At 54.0% G+C, this 27,552-nt stretch overlaps 4 protein-coding genes across 8 annotated transcripts in view; 1 reads left to right on the top strand and 3 right to left on the bottom strand.

Annotated features, from left to right (window-relative positions):
• Nucleotides 1-1,153: 1,153 nt before the first annotated feature.
• Nucleotides 1,154-4,512, bottom strand: Nprl2 (NPR2 like, GATOR1 complex subunit). Its single transcript, XM_051140590.1, has 11 exons — nt 4,321-4,512; nt 3,748-3,839; nt 3,480-3,648; nt 3,144-3,252; nt 2,641-2,777; nt 2,456-2,553; nt 2,316-2,352; nt 2,111-2,204; nt 1,823-1,940; nt 1,487-1,629; nt 1,154-1,404 (listed from the first exon to the last, which is right to left on the bottom strand). The coding sequence occupies exons 1-11, from the start codon at nt 4,396-4,398 to the stop codon at nt 1,337-1,339; spliced, it is 1,143 nt and encodes a 380-aa protein (XP_050996547.1). The 5' UTR covers nt 4,399-4,512; the 3' UTR covers nt 1,154-1,336.
• Nucleotides 4,513-4,616: 104 nt separating this feature from the next.
• Nucleotides 4,617-7,282, top strand: LOC127184230 (transmembrane reductase CYB561D2). 2 transcript variants are annotated; one of them, XM_051140508.1, is made up of 4 exons: nt 4,617-4,763; nt 5,149-5,302; nt 5,713-5,750; nt 6,339-7,282. In XM_051140508.1, exons 2-4 carry the CDS (start codon nt 5,176-5,178, stop codon nt 6,840-6,842), a joined length of 669 nt encoding a protein of 222 aa, XP_050996465.1. In that variant the 5' UTR covers nt 4,617-4,763; nt 5,149-5,175; the 3' UTR covers nt 6,843-7,282. The 2 variants fall into 2 exon arrangements, with proteins under 2 accessions (XP_050996465.1, XP_050996466.1); XM_051140509.1 differs by having other exon boundaries at nt 4,618-4,754.
• A 1,174-nt stretch (nt 7,283-8,456) lies between these two features.
• Nucleotides 8,457-12,592, bottom strand: Tmem115 (transmembrane protein 115). The gene is made up of 2 exons (XM_051140277.1): nt 11,455-12,592; nt 8,457-8,865 (listed from the first exon to the last, which is right to left on the bottom strand). Exons 1-2 carry the CDS (start codon nt 12,303-12,305, stop codon nt 8,661-8,663), a joined length of 1,056 nt encoding a protein of 351 aa, XP_050996234.1. The 5' UTR covers nt 12,306-12,592; the 3' UTR covers nt 8,457-8,660.
• A 5,447-nt stretch (nt 12,593-18,039) lies between these two features.
• Nucleotides 18,040-27,552, bottom strand: part of Cacna2d2 (calcium voltage-gated channel auxiliary subunit alpha2delta 2) — a 133,457-nt gene continuing 123,944 nt past the window's right edge. For 2 of the 4 annotated variants that reach the window (XM_051140174.1, XM_051140176.1), the window contains 16 exons: nt 24,577-24,637; nt 22,049-22,146; nt 21,813-21,903; nt 21,636-21,698; nt 21,384-21,487; nt 21,079-21,177; nt 20,893-20,981; nt 20,640-20,690; nt 20,381-20,452; nt 20,045-20,197; nt 19,671-19,723; nt 19,525-19,580; nt 19,235-19,361; nt 19,013-19,122; nt 18,831-18,913; nt 18,040-18,746 (listed from right to left, as the gene is read on the bottom strand). In XM_051140174.1, coding sequence (XP_050996131.1) covers nt 18,603-18,746; nt 18,831-18,913; nt 19,013-19,122; nt 19,235-19,361; nt 19,525-19,580; nt 19,671-19,723; nt 20,045-20,197; nt 20,381-20,452; nt 20,640-20,690; nt 20,893-20,981; nt 21,079-21,177; nt 21,384-21,487; nt 21,636-21,698; nt 21,813-21,903; nt 22,049-22,146; nt 24,577-24,637 — 1,454 coding nt within the window. In that variant the 3' untranslated portion in view covers nt 18,040-18,602. The remainder of the gene's footprint in view (nt 18,747-18,830; nt 18,914-19,012; nt 19,123-19,234; nt 19,362-19,524; nt 19,581-19,670; nt 19,724-20,044; nt 20,198-20,380; nt 20,453-20,639; nt 20,691-20,892; nt 20,982-21,078; nt 21,178-21,383; nt 21,488-21,635; nt 21,699-21,812; nt 21,904-22,048; nt 22,147-24,576; nt 24,638-27,552) is intronic. The other 2 variants (XM_051140175.1, XM_051140177.1) reach the window with 1 other exon arrangement.

The following is a 27,552-nucleotide window of genomic DNA, read 5'->3' as shown; positions in this document are numbered from 1 at the left end:
AGACATTGGGTCTCTGGAGCTGGAGTTATAGGCAATTGTGAGCTGCTCCACATGGGTGCTCGGAACCAAATTCCAGGCTTTGCCGTGTTCGTAACTGCTGAGCCATCATCTCTCCAGCACCCTCCACTTCAAGACAGGGTCTCGTTATATAGCCAAGACCAACATGGCACTCACTATAGAGCCAGGGCTGGTCTAAACTTTCCTGCTTCTTGGGCGGCTTCCCAAGTTTTGGGGATTCAGGCATGCACCATCGTGCTTTTTTCCCCATGTTCCAATCTCATGGGCTTCCCTGAAGCTCCTCAGACAATCCTTTGGCTTTTTTGAGACGAGGTCTCACTATGCCCCCCCCCATCCCAGGCTGGCCTTAAACTCATCATATGGCCCAAGCTGTCCTTGAGCTTGAAGCCGTCCTCTTGTGTCAACCTGCTTAGTGTTAGCATTACAAGCACGTGCCACATGTGATCCTTGGCCTATTTCTTCTGCTTTAAGGTTCAGCTTTAAGCCACCCAATCCTTTCTTGGCAATCTAATCCAGAGCAATTTTGGCTTCCATCCCAGTATATTATGTCTATCTTATTTGATTTTATATATATATATAAATATAAATATATATATATATATATATAATATATATATATTCCCCCCCCCCCCCCCCCCAGTTTACGGGCCCAGAGCTGTGGTCCTAGCCGAGTTGCTAGAGTATTTGCCTAGTGTGCACAGAGCTTTGGCTTCATGCCCCAGCATTGTGGTGGGGGGTGGGAGCAGAAGCCTGCCATCCTAACACTCAGGAGACCGAATGAGAACTTCAAGCAAGCGCCTTACAGGCCAGTCTGCGACATAAGATCCCGTCTCACTCCTCACCCTCCAAAACCCATTAAAAACCTAGGTGTGGCTAGGTGGTGTGGCGCAGGCCTTTAATCCCAGCACTCAGGAAGCAGAGGCAGTCACATCTCTGTGAGTTCGAGGCCAGCCTGGGCTACAAAGTGAGTTCTAGGACAGCCAACGATACACAGAGAAACCCTGTCTCAAAAATTAACCCCAACCCTTAGGTAGTGGGGGAGGACAAAAACAAAAAACAAACCAAAACCTTAGGCCTGTTTATTGTCATTCCTGTCCACCAGATGGCGCTCTGGCCACCTGGCTCTCCCATTCACTGGTCTTCAGTGGTTGGCTGAGGCAGTACTCGATATTATACGGGATGAAATGGATGACTTTATTTACAAAACTGATGATCACTCTCCAGACCACTAGGACTAGCCTACTTGTCTAGCCCCCGTGGACCAATGAAGGCTTAGCAGGGGCAAGCAGCCATAGCAATCTGCTCCAGCCAGCCGGCCTTACTTCCAGCAGATGATGATGTTGGGGTCGTTTTCTAGTCGCTCATCCAGCTCATGGTAGCTCATGCCTGGGTGGGGTGAGCAAGGCAAGGTCAGCACCTTAGGCATGGCCAGTCAGCCCTCACCTCAGCCTGCCCTGCCCGCCTCCACCTGTCTTGCAGCAGATCTCGTCATAGCTGTGGCAGCCTGTGTAGAGCCGGGCAGGGTGGCTCCGTTCCTCCCGAGACACTCGCACTGGGTACTTCTGGAGTCTCCGGATGAGGTTCTTCATGAGCCCGAACTGGATCAGTTTCCTGAAGTGACGGGACAGGGAAGAGGGTTGACAGCCCAGCCCAGCCGGCCCTCCCCTTCAGTGACTTATGGGCTAGAACGGCCGCCGAGCTCACCGTCTGCCTGGACTAGCAGGTTACATACTTCTACTCATAACTCAAAGCTCTTCCAGAGAGACCCAGGACAGTTTAACCCATCATGCCTGAGAACGCTGACCTTTCATCAACGTGTTGTAACTGCTGCGGGTGGCGGCCGATCAGGTCTCGAACTGTGGTGCCGGGGCTCAGACTGCAGTACAGCTGGAATACATCTCGGAGGCTGGCCCTTTTGTGCCCTGCGGGTGCCAGGGTTAGCTTCCTGAGTGGCCCTGTCCTCCTTAGATTAGTGTCCCCCAGAGTTAGCTTCCTGGGCGGCACTATCCTTCCCAGATTAGTGTCCCCCAGAGTTAGCTTCCTGGGTGGCCCTGTCCTCCCCAGATTAGTCTCCCCCAGGGTTTGCCACTACCTTGCTTGGTGACGTAGGAGAGACATGCTTCCTGCAGGGACTTGTCATCTACCAGGTCCTGGACTTTTGGTGTCGGGCAATACACATTGGAGTACTAGAACACAGCGGGGACACGAGGGCCTGAGCAGTGTGCTTCGGAGCCCGGCTTGATCTGGCCCAAGCAAATGGTTCACATTGTACTTAACTGTATCCCAGACTCACCTACCTGGAGGATGGACACCAGCGTCACAACACCGTAGTACCTGGGGGGGAAAAAGCTGTGCTTAGCTTCCGAACACCATGCCTTCCCACTCAGGCACTCCTCTGACTGGTGGCCCTATAGCGGGCACCACTGCCTTCACTCACAGGAGGTTCTGAACGGCAATGCGCACCAGGTTGAGCTCCACGTCTGCCTCAGCAGAGATCTTCTGGACATGGCGGAATCCATCGATGTAGGGCAGGATCTGTACAGAGCAGGGCAGAGTCAGTGAGGGGGAGACGCGGCTAAGGTTGGGGGCAGTTCCAAGGCCGACAGGAGAGGGCCAGCGCACCTGCTGCGTGGTGAGGTCCCACTGCGAGTTGAAGAAGTCCTCTTTGTCCTTTGTAAAGACGGGCACGTCGTACTCCTGTGCCACGGGAGGGTCAGGCCGCTGCTCGATAACCTTCAAGTGGATGGTGTTGGATTCATCTGCAGGGACCCCACCCGGATCCTCAGCGTCATCTTTCCCAAGGGGCCTTCAATTACCATCTAAACCTCCTGACATTAACCTGAGGCCAGCAGAAGGATCTTGGGAGGATCACTCTTCCTTGTTTATGGAGCTGAGGTCCAGAGACGGGGAAGAGTGTAGCCAAGAAGAGCCGAAGAGCCCTGCTGGCTGCTCCCTCAACCCCAGCCCCATTATACACTGGGGATGCCGTTGTTTCAACTCCTGGCTATTCCTTGCCCACTGATTTGTTTGGGAATCTTCTCCACCTCCGCCAGCGGCTGTGCTCACTCCTTTATCCTCCCCTCCCTCCTCTACTGACACCCGGTCCCGGCACAGGCTGTCCATACCGATGGGTAGGGTGCACCGGCCAGAGGCATTTAGCTCTTCCAGTAAGATGGTCATGATGGGCACCAGCTTCTGCTTGCTCTCCTCTGTGGACACGAAGCTGCTTTCGAGCTGGACGGAATAAGGACAATATGGTGAGCGGCCCCTCAGAGCTCCTGGCTGCCTGCGTTCTGAGCTAGTTGTTGTAGGCTGGGGACTGAGGGGAGAGAGAGAGAGAGAGAGAGAGAGAGAGAGAGAGAGAGAGAGAGAGAGAGAGAGAGAGAGAGAGAGAGAGAGAGGGGAACATGGTTCCCAACACGTTCCCCTTGCCGCGCACCCACACCCATCCTGTTGCAGACCTCTAGTGTGGTCAAGTAGCCCGCCAGCTTTTTAACAATGGGTTCAAGGGCACAAGTCTTGGCCTGAGCGTCGCACACGAAGCCCAGGTTGAAGAGCAGGGCGTTGCGGCTGTACTTCTTGTGCTCAATGCACACGGGGCAGCCAATGAGCTTCTTCTCCATGGCTGTGCTGGATGCGTAGAAGAGAGTCAGCCGGTGCCCTCCCCCCCACCCCCCCCCCCCGCAAGCCTTCTGCGACCCCCTGGCTCCCACCCAACTAAGGTCTCACACAGTGATCAGCTTGTTCTGTAACTCGGGCTTGGTGATGATGTACACTTGGACAGTGTCAAACAGCTCTCGGGAGATGAAATCCTCAGGGACCTGGGGACGGCAGTGGCGAGAGTTCCCTCAGTGGCGCTGGGGTTTTACATGCCACCCAGGCCCAGTCCTCTACTGTTTTCCTTTCCTCATCCACCCAGGATTGCTATGTTTTGGCAAGCTTCTTGGCTTTTGCACTCACTATCCCTGCTGCCTGGAATACTCTTTTCACTCTCACCTAACTTTTATACATCACTTACGTCTCAATCCAGTGTTTTTCTTGGGTCAGTTAAACCTTCATGAGACCTAGCACCTCCCTGAATCCTAAAGCCCGATTTGCCTCAAAAACTGATTGTGTGACAAATCTCCTCCCCCACACTAGGAACCAGAGACCTGGCTCCGGGTCTCCTCTCCATTCAAGGTTATCTGTGAATGGAATGGCATGCCTGGCTGCAGCACAGGGACCCACAGCCCCTCCAGGCGGCCAGCTAAGCTCCAGAGAGCACCCCCTCTCCTCGCCCAGTCCCGGGAATGTGGAAGGCACCTGATAGGTAATTTTGGGTCCCAGTGTTGGGTGGAATTCGCTGAAGAATATGCATTCGATGCGGCAGCTGCTGCCCATGGCGCTGACCGGTCCCGAGTCTGTAATCCCTTGTTTTTCCTGCGGTGGTCGCCTCCAACCCTGGGAACACCTGTCAAAAAGAGAAAGAGACCTGGGCTAGGTCGCACAGGTTTGTGAGAGCTAACCCAATGAGCCGTCAGTTCAACGGCGCCTGCGCAGGGCGACACTCAGGGGCGTGGCTGGCGCTGGATGAGACGGAGGGTGGGGGGGCGGGGGAGGCTTGTCCCAGGAAGTCTTCGGTGGGTAGACACCGCACCCGGAAGTGAGGCGCCTCCGTAACCGAGCGGTGGCGCGGCTGGTGGGCCGGGGGTCCGGTTTATTTTGGAGGAAGTCACTGCATCGAACCTGAGAAGCAGGTGAGGAAGGTAAATTCCTACCGTGGAAGTGCAGTGTGCCAGGTGCACGTGGGGAGGCAATGTACAAAGAGATTTACACTTAAGTAGGAAAGCAGCTGGGAACTACAATTCCCGTAGTGCTCCACGCCTTCCGTTCCGGCTAGCGATAATGTGCTGCATTCTGGGATTTGTAGTCTTACGTGTTTTTCCTCGTACCAGGAAGGTACGATCAGTACCACTTCAAATACAGGTGTTTAATAGGTAGACTGCTAAATTGGGACTATTGGTGCCGGCTTTGTGCTTCTCCTGTCATAACTTCTCCGGAAAAAAAAAGTGGCATTCCTGCCCTTAATTACTGTCCCCAGTGAGAGGCGTGGACAGTGGGCATCCTTGCCAACGCCTACGATGCTTTCAGGCTGCACAGCTATCGGCTGGGCTGACCATGGCCCTTTCTGTGGAGACTGAGTCGCACATCTACCGAGCTCTGCGCACTGCCTCTGGGGCTGCAGCCCACCTTGTGGCCTTGGGATTTACCATTTTTGTGGCTGTACTTGCCAGACCTGGCTCCAGTAAGTAGAATTCATAGTTGACTTATGAGAAGGGAAAAGTCACTTTTCTTGGGGGAACAGGAGCGGTAGGAAGCGGTGGGCTTAACTCCTGGGAACAGTCTTGGCTGGCTGAGGGATGTTCTGTGCTGGAGGTATTTAGTGTCCTGGTAGAACAGATCAGTGTGAGAGCTCTGTTCAGAGTTCATGGTCTCCCTTTCTTTGGCTTGGCATTTCATTCGTGACTGGGGATGCTGGAAGAGGGAGCTGCCAGAGGAGGGACGGAGCATGCTCTCTGGCCCAGGAAGAGACTAGGGGTTGGATAAGATGAGCTTGTTATAAGAGGGGACTCGCATTTTGGCACCTCCTTAGGTGAGGGCTAGGCTGGCCACACTAAGCCCTTGGCTCCACAAGACTTCCTCTTTTCCTTTCAGGTCTGTTCTCCTGGCACCCCGTTCTTATGTCTTTGGCTGTAAGTAGTGAATCTGGGTAACTTCTCGGAGTAGAATGTGGGCAAGCGTAGTCACCCTCAGAATCCTTGACGGCATTTAGTGCCAGTTGCATGTTGCCACTGTTGCTTCTGACCTAAATCCAAGGCTTGAAAAACAGTATTCTGGACCCAGTACAAATGGGCAAAGCTCACCCAGGCACAAAATGCGGCTACCCTCACCTCCAGCCAGGAAGCTGAGGAATTGCATTTGGAGCTTGCTCTGTCCCTAAAAACCTTAATTTATGGCGATGCATCTAGTTTTCCCTGAAACAGTGCACCCATGTGGCCAGCGCCTGCCAAGAAATTGTATCCAGCCCCATGGGAGGCAAACAAAGCTTGTGAATCATTTATAACTGCCACGTCTCAAACCTTGTTTGCTGGGTAAGGTAGCAGAGGTGACATTTCAGAAAAACACCGAGGAAGAAGTCCGGAGAGGAATCCCTAACTTCCTAGGGCAGATGTTCTGTGGCACACAGGGCCCTCCAACTGCCTCACCAGAACCAGCATTTTGTCCTCCGGGACCAGCCTGTGGGGTTATCAGCACTCACTTTGGTCTCTCTGTCTCCTTAGTTCTCCTTCCTGATGACTGAGGCCCTCCTCATGTTTTCTCCCGAGAGCTCACTGCTGCGCTCCCTCTCACGGAAGGTCCGAGCACGCTGCCACTGGGTGCTACAGCTGCTAGCCCTACTGTGTGCTCTGCTGGGTCTAGGTCTTGTCATCCTCCACAAAGAACAGCTTGGGAAAGCACACCTGGCCACTCGCCATGGGCAGGCAGGGCTGTTAGCTGTGCTGTGGGCAGGCCTGCAGTGCTCAGGGGGCGTGGGGCTGCTTTACCCCAAGCTGCTGCCCCGATGGCCCTTGGCAAAGCTGAAACTCTACCATGCTACGTCTGGGTTGGTGGGCTACCTGCTGGGTAGTGCCAGTCTGCTGTTGGGCATGTGCTCGCTCTGGTTCACTGCCACGGTCACTGGCGGTGCCTGGTACCTGGCAGCGCTGTGCCCCATCCTCACCAGTTTGGTTATCATGAACCAAGTGAGCAATGCCTATCTGTACCGCAAGAGGATCCAACCCTGAGCACGTGCCAGCCACTGGGAAGCCTGAATTTGCACCTCAGCATAGGACCTGGAGCTGGGGACCTGTTGGATCAGGGAACGCTTCAGGTACTAGGGCACTCAGGGGCAGAGCTGTGACGTTCCTGCTCCTCATGCTGGAGTGCCTCCCTTTTCTTTCCTGTCAACTCAGGGGCGTGTGGATCATGTGTCTGGATGAAGTTGGGGTGGCAAGACTGTCTCCCCAGCCATCAGCTTGTATTTGTACTGGTGTGTCTAGAAATCATGGAGGAAAAAACTAAAATAAACAGACAAAAACCTGAAAGACCGATGGGGAGAGCAGACAGAATTGGGGGGTGGTTTTTGGTAACCCATCATCACGAGGAAATGGCAGCTGTGCAAGGTGTGGACCCCTCCACATGGTGGGTGTCCTCAGAACCTGGCTGTTAAACTTCCTAGGACACCCAGTGAGTGAACTGGGAGCCTGCAGGTGGATGGTACTGTTTCCAGCTAACTGGGCTGGTGTCCGGAGGCTATGGTCAGTGCCTAGAGATGGAGATGGGACATTTCCACAGGTGTCACATGCAGGGCACAACCTGTGAACCATGGTCAGTTGTGGTGGCAGATGGATGGTCGCCCTGAGTTCCAAGCCAGTCTGATCTATGAAGTGGGCTCCAGGCTGGCCAAAGCTACACAGTAAGACCCTGTCTCAAAAAAGAAAAAGAAAGTTGGATCATGAATGAGAAAGATGTTCCTTTTGTTTCTGAGACAAGGTTTCATGTCTCCCAGGTTGGCTCTGAACTCACTGTGTGGCCAAGGATGACACCCAACTTGAGATGCTCCTGTGCACCTCCGCGCTGGGATCACAGCGAGTGTGTGCATATATGGTCTACCCCACGTGAGGAGCTTGGAAAGGCTAAGCAAGCGCTATACCAGCGAGCTACACCTTTAGCCCCTCGTGTTTGTCTGTGTGAGACAGGGATCCCAGGCATGTGCCACCATGCCCTGCCTAGACAACGCTTACGATGGAGAGGACTTCAACTGTCAGGTCCTCTGGCAACAGGCCCTTCCTAATAGGCTGAGGAGAGAAAAAGGAGTAAGGGACTGAGGTGATGGCTCTGGCAAGACGGCCTCGATGTACTAGTAGGAAAGAGGCAATGGTGGAGGTGCCGTGGAACTGAGCCTAAGCAGCATTTCATTTTGCATTTGGTAAAGAGGAGAGGGCTACACAGGTAGCCTGACGGAGCCCAAGAGCTGCACCTCAAAGGGCTGCTTTATTGATACTGTGAGGCTGGGCTGCCTGCGCAGGTGTCCTGTAGAAAACACCTGGGGGTGGTGGCAGCTCCAGCTAGGCACGGTCGTCACTGCCACAGTAGGAGGGTACAAGAAACCCTGACATGAATACAGTCTGGGGGTGGGCACGGATGTGGAGACCCACACTGGCTGGGCCCCCAGAACATTTTTGGCAAATACAAATCCATGCCTTGGCTCGGGGCTGTTGGCAGCCAGGTTCAGATGTAAAGGGCTGGCCCAGGAGCCGTGGCACCAGTGTCCCTGCAGCCACTTCCTTGATGAAGAACTGCACCTGCTGAGGTACAGTCTTACTGCACATAGGGGTCTGGACTGGCTGATGTTCAGAGGCCCCACACCTGGCATTGTGGTTGTCTGGAGTCGGAACCGGGTAGCAAGGGTTCCATGTAGTGTTGGCGAGAAATAGCAGAAGGCCAAAGAAATGCCCAGTAGGCCCTCATCCTTCTCCTCAGAGCAGTCAGTGCCCTGGAGTAGCCGAGCCGTGTCAGGGAGGGCGTGGGAGCAGAGGAGCTGCACTCGAAGTGGTCTGGAGTTACAGTTTTGGGGGAGCTGCCTCAAAGGTGATGAGACTGGATTCTGGGGCAGTCCCCTTCCCTGGCGGTGTGGAATCCTTTTCTGAGGGCAGAGGACTGTCCTTTTTCGCCCCAGCCTCCTCTTCATCGTCATCCATGCTGGGCCACACTGACTGGTCCTCCACTCTCTTCAGCCGCTCATTGAGAGCCTTTAGGGCCAGTTGCCTGGAGCCGAAGAGAAAGACGGTCACACTGGGTTTGGGAGAAGCACATACTCTGTAACCTTCCTCAACAGGCCAATGCTCCCACCTGAGAGGACTGTCCCGAGAATCGCACGGTTTCCCACATCAGGATCTGTTTCCCCAGTCAGAGCGAGGACCCAAGACCTCCTCACAGCCAAGACACCTTCCGGTGGAGAAGCCACTGTGTGTTGGCAGCCTACCCACCAGGCCCGCTGCTGCGGGTGCTTCTGTGTTTGCTGGCTAGAGATGGCTGGACCTAGTGCTTCAGGGTAGGAGTGGCATGTTTCAGTCCCTAGAGGTGAGTCCTGCCAGAGCGCTAGTGTCATATCCAAGGACAGAGCCATTTTTGAGGTATTAGGGATTAAACCTAGGGCAAACACTCTACCACAGAGCTATATTCCCAGCCCCAAACAAAGAAAAACACTTTTTTTTTTCTTTTCTTTTTAAAAATTTTGAGGCAGGTCTTCTTAAGCCACCTCTGTAGCACAGGCAGATCTTGAACTCCTGACTCTCCTGTCTCAGCCTCCTGAGCAGCAGGGGTTTGAGGCTTGTGTCACTGGCTCATTCCTGTGACAATTTTCCTGGACGAGTTTCTCAAAGCCACCCAGACCTCAGCAGAGCCCTTGTGGGAGGAACAGCCCATGTGGGCAGGACACGAGTAGGGCCTGCTGTCCTCACGGGGCAGGCTCTGCAGCCATTATTTTTAAGGATGGGAAAACACACCTGGGAACTTTCTGTACGACACCCAAGAAGACTCAAGCTGTAGGGTCTGGAATGGGCCTGCAGCACGCCCTGGGTGATCTCCCACATCTCAGACACCAGCTGGAAACCACTTTAAGAAAGACGTGTCCATGTCCTACACACTGCGCTGCACAGCCTCAGTGGTGAACAGGATTCAGCACTTAGGCCCCCAGAAGGTGAAGGGGCCACTTGAGCTGGTCACTGTGGATGCTGATGGCCCAGCCTCTTTCCCACTATGGGCAGACAAGTCATCCTATCCTATGGCTTTCCCGGATCTAAAATTTCTACCATGCCAAGGAAGAAGACGAGAAAAGCAACAGGGACGTAGACATTAAAAACTCTAACCTGGGGCTGGAGAGATGGCTCAGTGGTTAAGAGTGCCGCCTGCTCTTACAGAGATCCTGAGTTCAATTCCCAGCAACCACATGCTGGCTCACAACCATCTATAATGTGATATGATGCCCTCTTCTGCAGATAAAGCGCTTATATACAATAAATAAAATAAATAAATCTTTAAAAAACAAACAAACAAACAAACACAAAACTCTACCCTGGCCCAGTGACACTCCTTCCTGTCACTCCCCAGGCCACTCTTGGAGCTGTCCCTGCCAGCAGTCACTGTCACAGGGTCAGAGACCTCTATTTCACCCTGCAGCACTTGGGTCTGAGAGCTGCAGTCAGATGACAAACTGAAGAGCATCACCCACTCCATGCGCACTAACAACCACAGCAGACTGTGTGGGAGGCCCACTCGCCAGGAATCCCCACTCTTCCTTTCTGCCCGTTTTCTTGGTCCTGGATAGAAGTTTTCTGACTGATCAATCAATAGTCACAATCCAAGACCTCTCCCTGGGGCAAGGCAAGCTCTGGCCCAGCCCCACCTGAACAACTCTAAGGACTGCTGTGACCCTCGAAAGCTCACCCCACCCCCAGCCATCGGGTCAAGATGGAGTTGTCTTTAGGACATCCCCCCAAACTCTAAAGCTGTAGGGCCCAGAATTAGGCCTGCAGCATGCCCCGAGTGCATTCCCATACCTTCCAGCCCGCAACTCCTTCAAGGAAGACATTCTCCGCTCACTGTACAGCATGGGTGCGGAATAAGCTCAGAGAGGATTCTGGGTCAGGGACCCTTTTCACAGCTGAGCAAAAGCAGGAACTCTGACAAACGCTAAGGAGTAAGGCTTGGGGGAAACTTCCTCAAGAGTCTCAGGAAGACAATGGGACGCCGGGCCATGGCTCGCCTGATCTGGGACCACTGTGGAGTCCACAGGTCTGAGAAGTGAGAGCTGACTTTAAAAAGCTTTCCTCTGCCTTGGCCACGGTGTCCAGTAAGTTACGCAGTGAAACCACGCATGCACGTGGCAGACACCCTGGTTTCTAGGAAATGTCTACCTTCAAGGTCTCAGGCCTGCTTGGTGTGGCCGGTGGGGCTCCTGCAGTGGGCCACCCAGCCTGTCTCCTATGAGGGGTGAATTTAGTAACACCCCAATTATCCTACATTAAGAAGAAGGGATACACTTAAGGGCACAGACATCCTTCCCCATCCCCCATCCCAGGAGAAAAGGAGCAACAACAGTTTCTGTCTCTCACAGGTGCAGTGCTGAGGAGTTGGAAATTCTGAGGCAAGACCAAAGGCATTCATTCTATAGGCCGGTTAGCTGGCTGGAGTGGTGAGAAACACACACTAGAACTCAGAATCCCACACACCGAGCTCCTTCCTCAAAACCAAAACCTGAATCCCCATTTTGAGGCTGCCCCCCAACAACTGCCAGTAGCTATCCGTCCTAGTTAGAGGAAGCGCCTCGGTGGACGGTGGAAGAATGAACAATACCTTCTCCTCTCCGCATCTTGAGGGTCTGTGCCCGGGAGGCTGATGGTGATGGAAGAGGGCGCTCCCACATCATAGCGCTTCACGGTCTTCTGGCATATCCTCACTTTCACCAGGAGGCCATGCACCAAGTTCGCTAGCAGCCCCACTACTGGCTGCAGAATCTCCGGGAAGAAGGTGGCAAAGGCGAAATGATCAGCCATGTCCCCTCGTCCCCGGCTATGGCGCTGATAGAAGCGAAGATACACCCAACTGGATAGCAGGCCAAAGCCGTAGGAAGCCAGTGCCGGGCTCTGGAGCAGCGTGGCCAACCGAAGCAGTAGCAGCAACGCCAGCAATAGCATGGGGACTACGCTGACGCGGACCTGGGGCACTCGCAGAACCACACAGTCTCCCATAGTTTGCTTGAGGGCTACCAGAACACCACCCAGGAAGCCCAGGGCGCCGTGGATACGAATAGTGAACAGGTAGACCAAGTTGAAGGAAGCCATGTAGGTGAGGAGGTAGGCGAAGGCCCCCAGAAGCCCCACTGATACGTTCACCACCGAAAAGAAGATGAGCAGCTCCAAGGCTCCCCAGAGGGGCTCCAGTAATCGCCCGGCCACCACCACTGTGGCCAGGCTGATGGCCACGTCCCACACGTGCTGTTCCATGAGCCCATGGGTAGCTAGGGTCCAGATCCAGAAGTTGGGTGGGAAAAGGTAGCCCGGGGTGACCGCCAGGCAGCCCGTGTCCACGGCGAAGGAAAGCAGATAGAGAAACAGTACCACGGCGCACAGTGCCTTCACCACCACGCTGGCGCTGGCCAGGATGGCCCCCAGATGCTGGCGGGCACCGGGTAAGGCGCGTTGCATCTTCCCGGAGGAGACGTCGGCTCGGGGGAAGGTGAGGAAGGTGGTCTAGGGGCCTCCCCGGGGCCTCGTCCCAGTCCGGCCCCGACGGGAGGCCCGGGCCCGGCTACTCACTGGCCTCTGTTCCCAGTGAAGGCTCTGATTCCGGTAGGATCCGGCTGTAGTTCCAAGGGGGGTAAGAAAAAGCCTTGCCGCCAGGCCAGTGCCTATGTCCCTGGTTGGGGACCTGACGTTAGGCCCTGGGTGGCTTGGGCACGCCTGCCTGCCAGTTCCGTAGGCCCAGCGGCCAGGCTGGCGTTGATCTCAAGGCTGGGCTTCCTCCATCCACCCTGAGACTCTGCAATCTGCGGGGGACTGGGCTCTCGTTCCGGCCCAAGTCAAGGCCGTTTAGCTCCGGCTGGGTTAGCGTTTTGGCTTGACGGTACCTCCTCCCTTCTCCGGGGCCGACAAACAGGGGCGCCGCGCCTGCGCGCCCCAGCCGGCGGCCGCCGCTGTACGGCCTCTGAGCATTTGTTTTCCGGCTCCTCGGCATGCTGGGATACGGAGTCCTTGGGACCTAGTCGACCGGTTTCTGCATAGGACCACAAATCCCAGAAGCCGTGCGCCCGATCAGTCCCGAAGAGTGTAGAGGCGGGGGTGCTTGGGAGTTGTAGTTCTCAGGGCTGACGCCTCTAGTTCTTAGCGGTTAGGGAATAGGGGACCGGTAGGCGTTTTCAGGAGGCAGCACAACCTTGGGCCACACACTTGCTGAATTCTCTGGAGGAGAATGGCTCTATTTGTCATTTGTACAGGTACAGCGGTGTTTTTGTAAGTGGGTACATGTTGAACGGTTCTGTTGTATTGTACCGATGTCGTGTGAACTAACCGGAAACTCTTGTGGTCTGGCAAATGGAGCCAAAGGCTGGCTAGTACTCTTGTTCCGTCATTTGGAGCCAAGGTGTTATTGACCAAGTTCCTGAACATTTTGAGGTGCAGTTTGACAAATCTTAAAAAATAATGACGATGGCAGGCTCTTCCTATCTTAAGGATCAATATCAGGCCATCTTGGATGTGCACATTGCCCTTGCTCCAGGGAGCTGGACCTGCGCCACGAACTGAAGTTTTCCACCAGAGGCGGAGCAAGGGGCAAGGCTCTGCCGCTTCAGTGACTCTTCTACCAGTGACTGGATTCCACTGGTTAAAAAGAGGTCTTCCTTGGGCTGGAGAATGGCTCAGCGGTTAAGAGCACTGGCTGCTCTTTCCAGAGGACCTGGGTTCTCAGCATCGTCATGGCAGCTGTTCCAGGGCTTCTGATACCCTGACACAGACATATACGCAGGCAAAGCACCAATGAACATTAAGTAAAAATAGAATACACACACACACACACACACACACACACACACACACACACACTCCCTATAAGTTGGTCTAGGCTCAACTTCACACTATAGTGGTCATCAGCAAGGTGTTTCTTGAGATTTATTTAAAACTTATTTTCATTTACATGTATGTGTGTCTCTGTGTGTATATGCCGTGTACAGGACACAGAGGCCAAGAGAGGACGCTGGACCCCTGGAGCTGGAGTTGTGAGCCACCAGATATGGGTTCTGGGGTGGAATGCAGGGTCTCTGTAAGAACAGCAAGCACTCTTAAACATGGAGCCATCTCTCCAGCCCTGAGATTTTTGTTGTTGAGCATTTTAAATTTTATTTTATTTTTGGTTGTTTGAGACAGGGTCTCTCTGTGTTAGCCTTGGCTGTCCTGGACTCACTTTGTAGACCAGGCTGTCCTCAATCTCAGTGATCTACCTGCCTCTGTCTCCCCAGTGCTGGGATTAAAGGCCTGCACCACCACTCTCAGCTGAGCATTTTTTAAAAAAATGTACATTAAAAAATGTGACTAATTATAAGACAAGGGAATTTATTTATAAAATCCAGAATCCCTTTTAGCTATGTATCTCAAGTACAACTGCCTGTGAGTTCAAAACTGCCTTTCACTCCCCCCTCCCTTTTTTTGTATGGGGTCAGGATTCCTGCTGTATGCCACATACCAGTGTTTGTTAAGTTTGGCTTAGCAAATCAAAATATAGCCACTGGGCATTGGTGGTGCATACCTTTAATCCCAGTACTTGGGAGGCAGAAGCAGGTGGATTTCTGTGATTTCAAGGCCAGCTCAGTATATAGACCTAGTTCCAGAACAGCAAAGGCTACACAGAAAAATCCTGCCTCAGAAACCAAAACCAAAACAAAATACAGAGTCAAATCCTCAGTCAAATTTGAATTTTGAATAAACAATTTTCAGGTTAGGGATCTTCCATGCAATATTAGAAACATGCACATACCACCCCCCAAAACAACAACAACAACAACAACAACAACAAACCAATTAGCCCCAAGGAAGCAAGAATAAGTTTATTCAGAGCAAAGTGATAGCACAGATTAAAGGGGCTATGTGGTCAATACTGGCAGTGATAGCGCAAATTAAAGAGACACTGTCAATACTCATGAAGGATCATAACCAAGGACCCAAAACCCTCCTGTTAAAAATTTATCAGAGTCTGGGTGGTGTTGGTGCACGTGTGTAATCCCAGCACTTGGGTGGCTGAGGCAGGAGGGTCAGGAGTTCAAGGCCACCCATAGTGAGTTTGAAGCCAGGCTGGGCTACATGAGACTCTGTTTCAAAAGAATCAACAAAAATTATCTTCAAGCCATAACTGACTGGACTTTGTCTGACAACCCTTCTTCAAATCACCGGTGTTGCTTCAAGGCCCCAGAGCTGTTATGGGGTGTGAGCAGTTGCTCTGTGGTCAGGCCCTGCAGAGGACTGACAGAAGCCGCGATGCTGCTGAGACCAGGAATAGCCTATATCATGTTTAGTATCCAAGTTTTCCTTCCAGCCAGCCTGAATCTCTCTGTCTCTCTGTCTCTGTCTCTGTCTCTCTCTGTCTCTCTCTCAGGTGTGTGTGCATGAGCACACGTGCACTCGCATGCAGTCACTCGTGCTCGTGTGCACACGTGTGTACGGTAGCTTAGGATGAATGTTGGATGTTGCACTCGGTCACTTTCTGTGTTATTTTATTCATTATTGAGACAGGATTTCACTGTGCAGCCATGGGTGGCCTGGAACTCACTACGTAGACCAGAATGGTCTCAAACAGACAGAGCCATGTGCTTTGGCCTCACCAAGTTGGTGATGATGCAAGCCAGAACTGCTGGAATTAAAGGGATCTGTCACCACACACTGTTCTCCACCTTCTATTTTGAGACAGGGTCTCTCCCTGAACCTGGAGCTCATCAGTCCAGCAGGATAGTTAGTTCTGTGAACTCTGGGGTTCTGCTCATCTTCAGCTTTCATGCCTCCAGCCCCCAGGGCTGTGGCTTTTTACATGGGAGCTGGGGATCTGAACTCAGCTTGCTTAGCAGGCACTTTACTGATCGAGCCACCTTTGAAGCCCTGCCACTTGAGACTCTTGCTGAACTTATTTTTATTTTATTTATTCATGTAGCCCAGGCTGGCTTAGAGCTCCCTGGATAGCCCTGCTTCCACTTCCCTAATGTGGCTTACAGGCAGGTTCCACCACACCCAGCTTCACTGATTTCCTCCAACCCTTCTCCTCCGGTGAGCTAGAAGGAATTTCTTCCCTGACAGCTTATCTGTGCTATGGGGATGTGCTATGTACTAAGTCCTCATGGTGAGGCCTTGGCTAGGTAATCCCCAGGAGGCCAGAGTAAAGGAGTCCCTGGTCCTGCCTACCTTGGAGGAATAGAGTATGCATCCACATCAGGAGGGTCCATGGTAGTGGCTTCAGTTTTCTTCCCATGAAGAGAATGCAGGGGTCAGGCCAGTGAGCCAGCCCAGTGGGTACAGGCGCCTGTTGCCTGACAACCGGAACAGCACAGTGGGAGGAGAGAAAGGCTGCAGGCCCTCGATGTTCTCTGACTCCTAAGCTCATGCTATGGCACCTCCAGGCAAGCAGGCCAGTCTGGGCTATGTAGGGAGACCTAGTCTCCATGCTGCCCCCGCCCCCCGGTCTGATTTGCAGGAACTGTCCTGGCCTCTGCGCTCTATTTGCTAGTGGCTGCCCAGATCCTGGCATCCTCGGGGGGTCTGAGCACTAGAGTCTGTTGTGCGGCTCCAGGAAAGGATCCTGGTCTGACCACACTGCTGGGGCTCAGCCTGGCTGAGCATCTCTCACTGCTATTTCTTTTGGAGTCCTGGCTTTGCCTTGGGGCTCTGGGTGGTGGGTTTTTACACCCCCTGTCAACACTGTGTTTCCTGGAGGCTTGTGACTTGTTATGAAACAAAGTACATCAAGGTTAGGAGCAGGGCCTCTGAGGCACAGGACCGCATGGCTTTTCCTTCTAGCAGCACAGGGTGCTGCTCGAAGGCTATGGCCACCTGTGGTCATAGCTACCCAGTCCTCAACCCAAGGCCCACACAGTGGACGGAAACTGTTTGAAGTGAAAATATGAACATTATTTAATAACTGATCTTCTGTAATAAACCATTTGAAAATATTTTACAAGGAATCACACACACAATATTTTACAAAGTTTCTCGACTTTTTTTTTGTTGCTGTTGTTTTCCCAACTTGTCTGTACAAAATAGAGTAACAACCGAAAGAAAAAAAAAAAAAAAGGGCAACGAAAAGAAAATGGCCCCCAAGTCCCCCAGCCCAAGGTGAGGGGACAGCCAGGTCAGATGGGTGATGAGAGGACTGAACCCAGCTGGGGGGTGGACAACTACCTGATGGGAATTGTTTTGTCGGGTTTGTTTGTTTTTAAACTTAAAATATATATTTATTTTTCTGTATACGTTTGTTTCTTTTTTGTTTATATTCTCCATTGAGCACCTGACTACACTACAGTTACACACGCGCCCCCCACAGGACACAGCTGACATTCAGGCTGGGCACACATCATGGACACCCACCCTGACACCAGCATTGGGCCATATACACACTGAGACCGCAACAAGCAACATGACATTAATTAATGGAGCCATTAATTAATGCATCCCCTTCCCCCCTCCTCCCAGTCCATCTGAGCCTCATGGCCACACGCCCCCCGCCCCTGCCCTCAGTCCCCTCCTGGCCCCCCCAGGTTAGGATGCTTTTGGGAGAGATGAGAAGAATGAATGGAGTGAAGAGATGTCCAGGCCCACACTCGTGTGTGCAGCATGTGTGTCCACGTGCACGTGCAACCGTGTGTGTTTAGCAAGGGAGGGGTAACTTGGCCTCCTAGGGGCAGTGTGTGTGTGTGTGTGTGTGTGTGTGAGTGTGTGTGTGTGTATGAAGAACAGAGAGAGTTGGGCCTGAGTGTGTAACAACCAGATCGGGGTGGGATGGCTCAGCCAGGAGAGACCAAGTCACCCCTGCTAAGGCAGAGAGCGGTGTCTGGATGGGGCTCTTCTGCCAAAGGGATTTAGGCAGTGATGTGTGGTCCTTCTAGGAGCCTGACACTAGCGAGGAATGGTTACAATGAGCACCTGGCAGGGTGAGGGGCACTTGGGGGACACCAGAGAGGCCTTCCCCCAGCATTTGGCACTATTTGACATTCAGCTTTAGAGATGGGAGGACAAACCAGGCTGCATCTCAGAATACAGGCAGAGGTGACAGGATGGAACGCAAAGGCCAGCCCTCTCACTGACCTCTTGCCCTGCTTAAGGCTTTGTGGGCCCCCATGGTGTGTGCGTCTGTGGCTGCTTGTGTGTTCTCTCTAGGGTGTGTCTAGTGAGAGGCTAGTTTTTGCTCTCAGGGTGTGTATGGGGTATGTCTAAACTGATGTCACTTTGAGACTGTCCTGACACCTGCAAGGCTGGGTGTGGGTTTGCAGTTGTAGGCCCGGAAGGGCCAGAGCCTATGGGAGGCTGCCCCAAAATTATCTCACCACTACCATCTCACCTTCTTCCATTTTGTTCCCCAGAGAAGGTAAGTTTGGGTTTGGGTGGGGCCAAAGGGCTGGGTTAGACACACCCAGCAGAGGCAGGTTGCCTATATAGAGGAAGTCTCCAGGCAGGTTGGTCAGTGGAGGCCTGGTTTGGCACCAGTGCTTGTGGCCTCCTATCCCAGCCCACAGGGATGAGTCCAGGGTCTGCGGGCACTTGGACAGTTCAAGGGTGAGATAAATCTTGAGTGCCAAACACTATGACACCCTACTTTGGGGCTCCCCAGCCCCAAGGCACAGGCTCTGGGGGAAGGGGCCCAGGTCCTTCAGTGAGGGAGTGGCCAAGGCGCTAGATTGGGGGAATGTGGGATGGGAGGGTGAGCGAAAAGGCTAGGAGGCCAAGGCGGGGGTATGCTTTGTGTGTGTGGGTCGCTCAGAGGCGGCGAGAGGCAGCGAAGGAGTGGATTTGAGGCTGCGGCCGAGGCGGCAGGCCCAGTAGGAGCAGCAGCTGCAGGGAAACCAAGACTCCCAGCGACGGAGGGAAAGAGGCTCCGCGGCCACAGTCTGAGGTATCTTCCTGCCGGGGAGGAAGACAAGGAACAGGTCGGTACCCAGAGGGTCCAGGCTCACTAACATCAACAGTGCCAGTCCCCCGACTCACCGTCGCGTTGTAATCAAAACAAATGTGCGGGCCTCTTCGGTATCGAGGTCTTTGGACCAGCTCACATTGCTCCGGGCCGTCCGCTGAGCATGGGTGGGGAGTCAAGGAGGCGGTGGCAGAGACAGGGAGGGGAGCGCGGGGCAGGAGGGGCGCGGGCGGCGGGGAGGGCAGGGGCAGGATACAGTGTGTTTCCTTCTGTAGCAGCCGGCCCGCCTCGCACTGGCTGCACAGCGGCTTCTCGGCCACCACGAAGAGAAGGTTGGTGTTGGTCAGTCTCTGCGCGTGGAACAGCCTGGAGGAACGATCGGAGGGCGGGGCCTCGGAGGTTCGCTCCACCCTGGAACCACCGCCCCGACCACGCCCCAACCATCAAACCACGCCCCACGGCCCCGCCCTGCAAGTACCTGCTGCAGTTTCCGCAGTCGATGATGGCGTTATAGGACGCGTTCACCGAGCCAAAGTAGTACTGGGTCTGTTTCATGACGCAGCTGCTCTCGCGCGTCTCCGGGCTGCCCTCGGCTTCTGCCGGGTCTGCGGGGCCCAGACGCCTCAGCCCCGCCCACAGACCCTGACGTGAAGTCCGCCTCGGCTCGGTTCGGCTCAGCCCTAAGCCCCGCCCTCCCAGTGAAGAGGCCGCTATTGCCGCCCTGGATGTGGATTTGAGACTGGAGCCTCCCTCCCAAGCCCTACCTACCTGCCTGGAACCAGCTGTGGTAGATGAGGCCGTAGAGTAGCTGCTGGAATAAAGACCTGTAGAGCACGGGGTGCCCAGTATGGGCGGTCAGCGGAGGCCAGTGCCTTAACTGGCTTCCCTTACCAACCTCTCCTCCCAGGACTCACCAGGCGGCCGCAGAGGTCCACCAGGCAAGGTTAAGGAAGTCTGCAATGGTGGGCTGCAGTTGAGAGAGAACCACTGTTGCCTCAAGTTCTAGGTCAACCCTAGCTCTCTCTCCTCTCTCTCCTCTCTCTCTCTCTCTCCCCTTTGTTTTTCGAGCCAGGGTTTCTCTGTGTAGCCATGGCTGTTCTGGACTCGCTTTGTAGACCAGGCTGGCCTCAAACACACAACGATCCGCCTGCCTCTGCCTCCCGAGTGCTGGGATTAAAGGTGTGCGCCACCACGCCCAGTGACCCTACCTCTCTTAAATGTTAAAATGTGGGGGTCACTGTAGGCTAGTCTTCCAATCTCCAATGTCCAGATATTTCTGGGAGCTTACCACAAAGACACCTCGGGGTGCAGCACCCAGGTTGCCAGGAGGCTGAGGGGCACAGGCTGCCTGATAGTCATATGATTCCTTTCGGGCGTAGAAGGAGTTATTGTAAAGTGCCAGCATCAAGTTGGCATCCACCTCACTGAAGAACCTGCCGACCTGGGGATGGGGAGAGAGAGAGAGAGAGAAAGAGAGAGAGAGAGAGAGAGAGAGAGAAAGAGAGAGAGAGAGAGAGAGAGAGAAAGGGCGAGAGAGAGCGCGCCACAGTCACAGGGCTGGCAGTGCCATGCCTCTAGAAGGCTCTGACCTACCCCCTCCTTCCACTTCCTTCCTGACCCTCACCTGGTCCCACTGATGGTTCTGGTTTGACAGCACCAGGAATCCTCCATCATCAATGAGGACACAGAGTAGGTCCTAAGAGGTAGGGAGGGGAGATAAAAAAAAAATGACGACGAGGAGTCCTGCCCCAGGCTATGTCAGGCGAGGGGCACCACTCCTGTAGGTACAGCAAGACTAAAGTCAGAGTAGGGGTCGCAGTTGAGACCAAGAAGTCTGGGGATGAGGGAAGCTGGGGTCCAGAGCAGAACCAGAGCACACGTACCTCATTGTTAACCTCGCAGTCCATCTCACAGTGGCTGCTGGGACCGCACTGCTGGGCAGAGAATGGGGGCGGGGGAAGGACTGTAAGGTGCCCACCAGTTTTTCTCCTTTCTGTTACCCTTCATATGCGGGTTCCCCAGGCTATCTGCAGCACCCCTGCTTTCTCACAGGTGCTGGAGCCAGTCTGAGTGGCAGGCTTATTAGGGGTTGTTGGGGACACTGCTGGGGTTACTCCCCTTGCCCTGCACAAATACCTTCTGAGGTTGGTCCTGATGGGTACGGTTGCTGGCAAGCACCTTGAACTTTTCGGCCCAAGCCTCTAGGTCCAGTTTGACACCTACCACTGTGGGAGAGAGAGAGAGAGCAATGGCTATCTGTGCTACCTGCCGGCTCAGCTTCCAGACTACTGCCTTTGGCCCCACCTTGGTCTTAGCAGTCACCTGCTGGCCTCAGTGTGCGACGACCCAGACTGAGCTCCACAGCCGTGCTGACGAGGACGCCCACTGTGTCATTCTCCAGCTCCAGTGGTCTTAACAGGGCTGGGGTTGATGGGCGGAGCGGTCAGGAGTGATGGCTGACCATACTGGCCACTCCAAACAGGGTCCTACCTACCCAGGGCTGGGACCCAGCCTAAGCCTACAGGACCCCTATACAGTGTTTGGCATAGCCTTTCTCTTCATATGTCCCTGGTCTTAGTTGAGGCCTCCCACCTGCTGCTGGGCATCATAGACAGACAGACACTCACAGTCCTGGTGTGGGGGCTTGAAGATATAACCATAGTTATCCAAGCTGCGGCGGTAGAAGCTGGCATTGAAGGGTTCTGGGTTCTCTGTCCAGTCTTCGGCTGCCCTAGAGCACCCAAGAAAGGCGAAGTACAGTGGCTGTACAACTACACCACAGGGCATCTTATGGTGTACAATGGTCTCATCAGTGCAAAGGCTTCTGGGTAGGAAAGTAACAGCAAGGCTCCAGACAGGGAACGCTGCTGGTCACTTACTTGTTGGGGAAGACACGTGTGATACCACCATCAGTGGCAGCAAATACAGCTAGCAGACTGTACCTGGGGGCAACAGGGAGGTGGTGGTCACAGGCCTGCCTTCTACTGTGCAAGGCCATGGCCTCTGGGCCAACCCCAGCCTCCTGCCACACACATAGCCTGGGTGGTGGTGCATACGTGTTGAGATCTTGGTCCCGCCACACACGTTCCACTAACTGCTGCGTAATCCCCGTGTCCAAAATCAAGTTATGCAGAAGGAAGTTATTGCCTGGAAGAGAAGGCCCAGGTGGAAGGATGTCCTACTGGGGCTCCTTGGCATCCCTTCCCCCAATCTCCAGGCCTCCGGCGAAAGCCTTCTCTACGCCCTGACCCCAGGCCCTGCCCCAGACGCAGATGCCCTGCCGTATACTCACACTGCTTGGAGTCTGGAGTCACCTTCTCCATGAGCTCAATGAAATTTTTCAGGAACTCGGTGTTGTTGTCTGAGGCATTCAGGTCCTTGCAGTACTCTCTGAGGGTGGGGGAGGGGCAAGAAGAGTGGGGCTTGGGGGTGCTGTACGGGGCAGAGGATTCCAGGCTTCCCGGGAGGTCGGCCTGGACATTGGCCGAGGAGGAGTCCAGGTTGAGAAGGGGCAGGGCGTGAATGTTCTCACAGGCTGTGGTCGCCAAGGGCCTGGAGGCTGTTGGGGCTTAGTCAGGGTAGGCAGGGTGGGCAGAAGGAGGAGAGATCTACTTCCCCTTGGTGGGTCTTCTCTTTCCTGGTCTTGACCCTGTGGAACCTGCCATCTCTGCTGTATAGTTGGACCCAGATGGCATGCCCAAGAGGCCTCAGGAAATGCAAACACCAGTGTCTGGCTCATCCACTTGTATGCCCTACAACGTTCCCATGGGCATGAGGTAGGGTTGAGTATCAGCATTGGCTATTGTCAGTCCGGCTATGACCCACCCTACTATTGTTTTTAAAAATTACATGTATTATCTGTATTATCTGTATTATCTGTAGGCCCAGCTAGCAATCTATCAAGACACAGACACAGGTTATATTTTAATATAGCCTTAGTTAGGGCAGGGCAGATATCAATCTTCTAAACTACCTCCCATAGTGGGACAGGCATGGGATCCCTGTCTCAATCCCATGCCATCTGCTCCCAATAACTTCTATTAAACTACCTCCCATCAATAATCCCAAATACTTGTTAATGCTTTTTTTATCTGGGCTGCATTTTCTCCATCCACGCCGCCGGCCATGTGCTTCTCCTCCACCTAACCCATGGCGGCCTCCTCTCTTCACTTTAGGTCTCTCTCCTTTCTCCTCGTGGTGGTTTTTTCTTCTTCCCAGGATTCCTCTCCCTCTAAACCCCACCTATCTCCTTTTCCCTGCCCAGGTGGGATGGCTTTTTATTAAGCAAAAGGTTGGTCGCACACAGACAGCAAGTAGTAATTAGTATCAAAATACATCAGACCATCTCCCAACACCCCACCTCTTCCTGGCCTTGCACCTTTGGCTTCCTGGGGCTCACTTTTCTCCTCATGCCACCATTGTGAGGTCAGTAGGAATGACTGGCTGTTTCTTGATATACTCAACCTGGGCAGGGCCTCACCAGGCTCAGGCTCTGGGTCCAGAGAACATGGGTACGGCCGAGCCTCAAGCAGGTTCTTGGAGAATGGTGTCTCTGTCCTGATGGAGCCAGCTCTTTTGCTCCTTCCCTTTATTCACTCCCCTGCCACCAGGGGTCTCCCCAGAGACCTATATGACAGCAACTCTGTGGGTAGGTTTATTTTTGTTTGTTTGTTTGTTTTTTAATGTGCTATGTCTTACCCAGGCTGTGCTAGTGTGGGCACCTGAGACCGGATTCTCAGCCACACTGATTCACTGGCTCTCAATGCCTTTGTGATGTGTACCTTCTATGTTACAGCCACACAACCGTGCATAAGATATGCCACACACAGGAAATGTATGTTCACACTTGTGGGGTACTTCACTCACCCCCACACACTTATTCAGTGCTCCTGAACCAGTTATAAAAACGCCATCTCTCCCCTCGGCCTCTCCAGGCTTATGTCTCCCCCACCGTTCCCAGTCGCGAATGCACACCCCACATTCACACTTGGCCTCTTGCACATGTACACAATGACGCACAAGTACAAACATCTACAGAGAGTCAGAAATTTGTGGGCGCATGCACGCAACGTGCATATGCACAGAGGTTAGGCGTGTCCAGAGCCCCATGTGGTGCCGGGGAGTGCTCTCATCCAAAACCACCCAGGTAACAAGGAGCTTCAGGGGCTGTAGCCTCCTCAGATGTAGTGCGAGGCAAACTGCACGCACACGAGGATGCATGTGTTTACACCGAGCGTGCACTCCAGGGACAGCTCTGGTCCCTCACCCCTCACTTGCTAGAGAAGTTCCTCCTAGCCTTTGCCCTCCCTCCCATTTCTGCCCCTCCTAAGTGAGCCACCAGGCCTAGGATCTGCACTGCTGGCACTGCCCACAGGGGCTCTGGCTGGCTCAGCCCTCAGACCCACACAAACACTGACTGACACAGGACAACAATGGGAGGTGGGTGGGTCAGGTGTAGGTATGGGCAGGATCCCACAAACCAGAGCAGCAGCTGCCCAGCAAGGGTGTGTGGGACAGCCAGCCCAAGGTGGAAAAGGCTCCTTCCTGGTTGCCTAGGAGGGCATAGAAGGTAGCAGAGAATCCAAAGTCCGCCTGCCCCGGGCCTGATGGGAGATAGGCTGTGGGCTACCGGCTACTGCTGCCTGGTGCGGCTACATGGCCTGGGTATGCACACAACCGCACATACCGGGCTATGTATCGGGGTTGGGAGCAACACTGCACAGGACATAGACACACAGAGTTCCAGGCAGCAGTGCAGGAGGTAGGGCCAGGACAGTCAGGGTAGGGGAGGACGCCTCAGCAAGGCCACACGCAAGCTACCTGGGAGCAATGAAAACATGTCCTTCAGACTCAAAGCTGCTGGGGAGCAGGAACTCAAAATCTGCAACAGAAACGGGGGGGTTATCCGGCGGGGGCTCAGGAGGTGGGAGGCCAGGGGGCTCAGAGCTGACGGGGGGGGGGGGGGCGGGTGCTGGAGGGACAGGTAGGGACAAGGCGGCTTGAGGGAGGGGGAGACACCAGCAAAGAGGGAACCCGCCACTTCCAAGTTCAGGTTTGAGCCAGAGAGAAGGGAGGGCGAGGAGGGTGTAGGGCCTGTGGAGACTACAGCATCGCAGGAGAAGGGCAGTTATAGCCAATATGTTGCCCGGGCCTGGTCCTCTGTCGGCAGTGAGTCCCTTGGCGTGGCTGTATATGCTTCCATACTGCTGTATAGCACATATACACGGACACACACACACACACATATATATACACACACTGCTATATATATGCATGGTCGGGGGGAGGTGCCAGTCTTGCTCTTATCACATCCATAATGGAAAAACAGCATGCTGAGCTTCCTTTGCCTCCAAAGAGACTTTGAGGAAGGGAATTGGCTTTTGGCTGCAGGTTTTTAATCTCTCTTTGTTGCAGCTGTTTGCATTTTGGTTACACCTTGCTTTTGTTCTGTGTCAGGCATCAACATGGCCAAACCGAAAGGGTTTCTCACGGGCACAGACAGTCCAACCAGAGACGGGTGTGAGCAGCTGCTGGTGGTGGTGGTAGTAACAGTGCATCATGGAGGTCTAGGGCAGGGGTGTCCTTCCTGGGACAGGATGCTGGGTAAAGGGAAACGCACAGAGTACAGGAACTGTTCCATGGTGTGTGATGAGACAGGGTTACTGTTGGACTCTGCATACCTGCATTCCTGGCTTTGGGGTGGGGGGAGCACATGGGAGGGTCTGGTCTCCTCCTTTTCTAGGATTAGACAGGGGAGAATGCTGGGGGGTGTCTGGGTGGGTGTGGCCGGTGCTTCAGGCTTATGCGCTGTGCAGATATGTGGCATGGATGTGTAAGTGTGTGTACATGTTTGTCTTTGTATGGGCTTGTGCTCACAGACCTAAGAGTGTGACTGCAGCAGGGCTCCACTAAGCTATGGCCCCTCTTTCTGCTCACCTGGGCTGGATTGCCCTGCTTTTAAGACAAGGCTGGCTTGGAACGCCCTTCTACAGCTGAGGATGACTTTGAACTTCTGACTCTCTTGTACACACCTTCAGAGTGCTGGGTACGGGCATGCGCCATCACATATGGCTTATGCGACGCTGGAGATGGAACCCAGGACTTTGTAAACGCCATGTGATAGCAAGCACTGTTGTAACTGAACTACACCCCCAGGCCTGTTATGTACATTTGTGAGGGCCCTTGGCTTGTGTAATTCTGGCAGTCCGCTTCCAGGTTTGTGTGTGTGTGTGTGTGTGTGTGTGTATGTGTGTGTGTTTGCCCCAAGACAGGGTCTCTCTGTGTTAACCTTGGCTGTCCTGCACTCGCTTTGCAGACCAGGCTGGCCTCGAACTCACAGCGATCCCTACACCCCAAACTCACTTTAACACCAGAGCTTTAGTTATCCCACATGAGGGATTTTTGCTGTTCCCAAATACTCCCGTGATGCACTGCAAGGTTCTGGACATAGGAAAGTTGGGCTGCTTTGAGGGGCAGTCACTGGTTGGACTGTTCCTTTCTGAGAGGGACTGTGAGGGAAGGTCTGGACACAAGCCAAAGGGGGAGGAGGAAGGGTGAGGAAAGGAGGAGGAGGAGGAAAAAGAAAAAAGGAGGGAGGAGGGACGAGGAGGGAGACTATACTACATGTCTTGTTACCAAGGCCTTGAAGTTCTCGGGTCAGTGGGTGGGATGTGGGAGATGGAAAAAAAGACAACTCAAGCCAGTGGGACTGGGGTATGCACCCCACTCTGACCCAGGCCAGCAGGGGCAGCTTTTATTCCCTTTGTTGGACTAGGCTAGACAGGGGCCCCTGGGTTTCTTGGGGAGTCCTCTGCTTCCAGATTGGGGGAGAGCCCTATGTGGTTCTCTGTGCCTCACAAGGTCAAGTGTCTCCTGGAAAGGCAGCTCTCTGCATACTAATGGCAGACGTCTTCACATGCCACCCCCTCTAACTCCCACTGTTGTCTGATGAGGCCTGGTGGTTTGCGATCCACTGTTCTGGGAACTGACTTAGGAACCCTTTTCTTTGTCACTAGCCTGGTTTCTTCCAGACCGTTTGGTTGGCTCTTGGGCTCCAGAAGATGCCTCCCCATGCCTGGCAGAGCCTACAGTTCCCGAGTCTGCCTTTATTTTCCCAAGGGAATAGCTTTCCCACACTGACTGGCCTTCCTTGGATCTGCCAGCCTCTATGGGCAGGGATAGCCCAAAGGTCCTTAGCAAGGCCTCCAAGCAGCAGCAACAGCACACACATTACCTGGGATGGCTGGTCAGCCTTGTCCTCCTGTGGCCAGCTTGTCTGCCTTGTGTGACCCCCACTGAGGCTTCTGAGCCTTGACACCTCTCCTCTAGGAGAGTCATGAGTTCAGGGGCCATATCAGAACCCAGAAGCCTAAGAGCCCTCTAGAGTGGGCCTGCTGGGATTTCCCTCTCCTTGCATGAGCTCCTCTGAGGGCTGACCTGCCAACTGCAGCTCAAGCCTCCTGCTCTGCTGGGTGAGTGGTGGCAGGGAAAGCATCCAGTTCTGTTCTCACTGTTGAGTTGTCTTGGAGGGGCAGAGAAGTTGGGGAGGCAGGGGACTTCCCATGGGGTCCCACAAGGACTGGGGACTAGGAGGAAGGGGTCTGGGTCCACAGGACACACTAGAGAACTCTCTACAGACAGCCCCGGAAGTGGGCTACTGGCTCTAAGATGGGGTGTCAGGATTGGAGGAAAGGCAAGAACTGAGGAGCCAAGGGATGCTGGGAGGGAGCCCCAGAGGGCAGGGGTGTGGCTGGTCCTGGGCAGGAAGGGTGGCAAGCAGGGGCGTGAGGGGGTAGG

This window comes from Acomys russatus, chromosome 32 (genome assembly GCF_903995435.1).
Source record: "Acomys russatus chromosome 32, mAcoRus1.1, whole genome shotgun sequence".
Lineage (NCBI taxonomy): Eukaryota > Metazoa > Chordata > Mammalia > Rodentia > Muridae > Acomys > Acomys russatus.
Note: the sequence above shows the minus strand (reverse complement) of the source record. Positions and strands in the feature narration are given on the sequence as shown.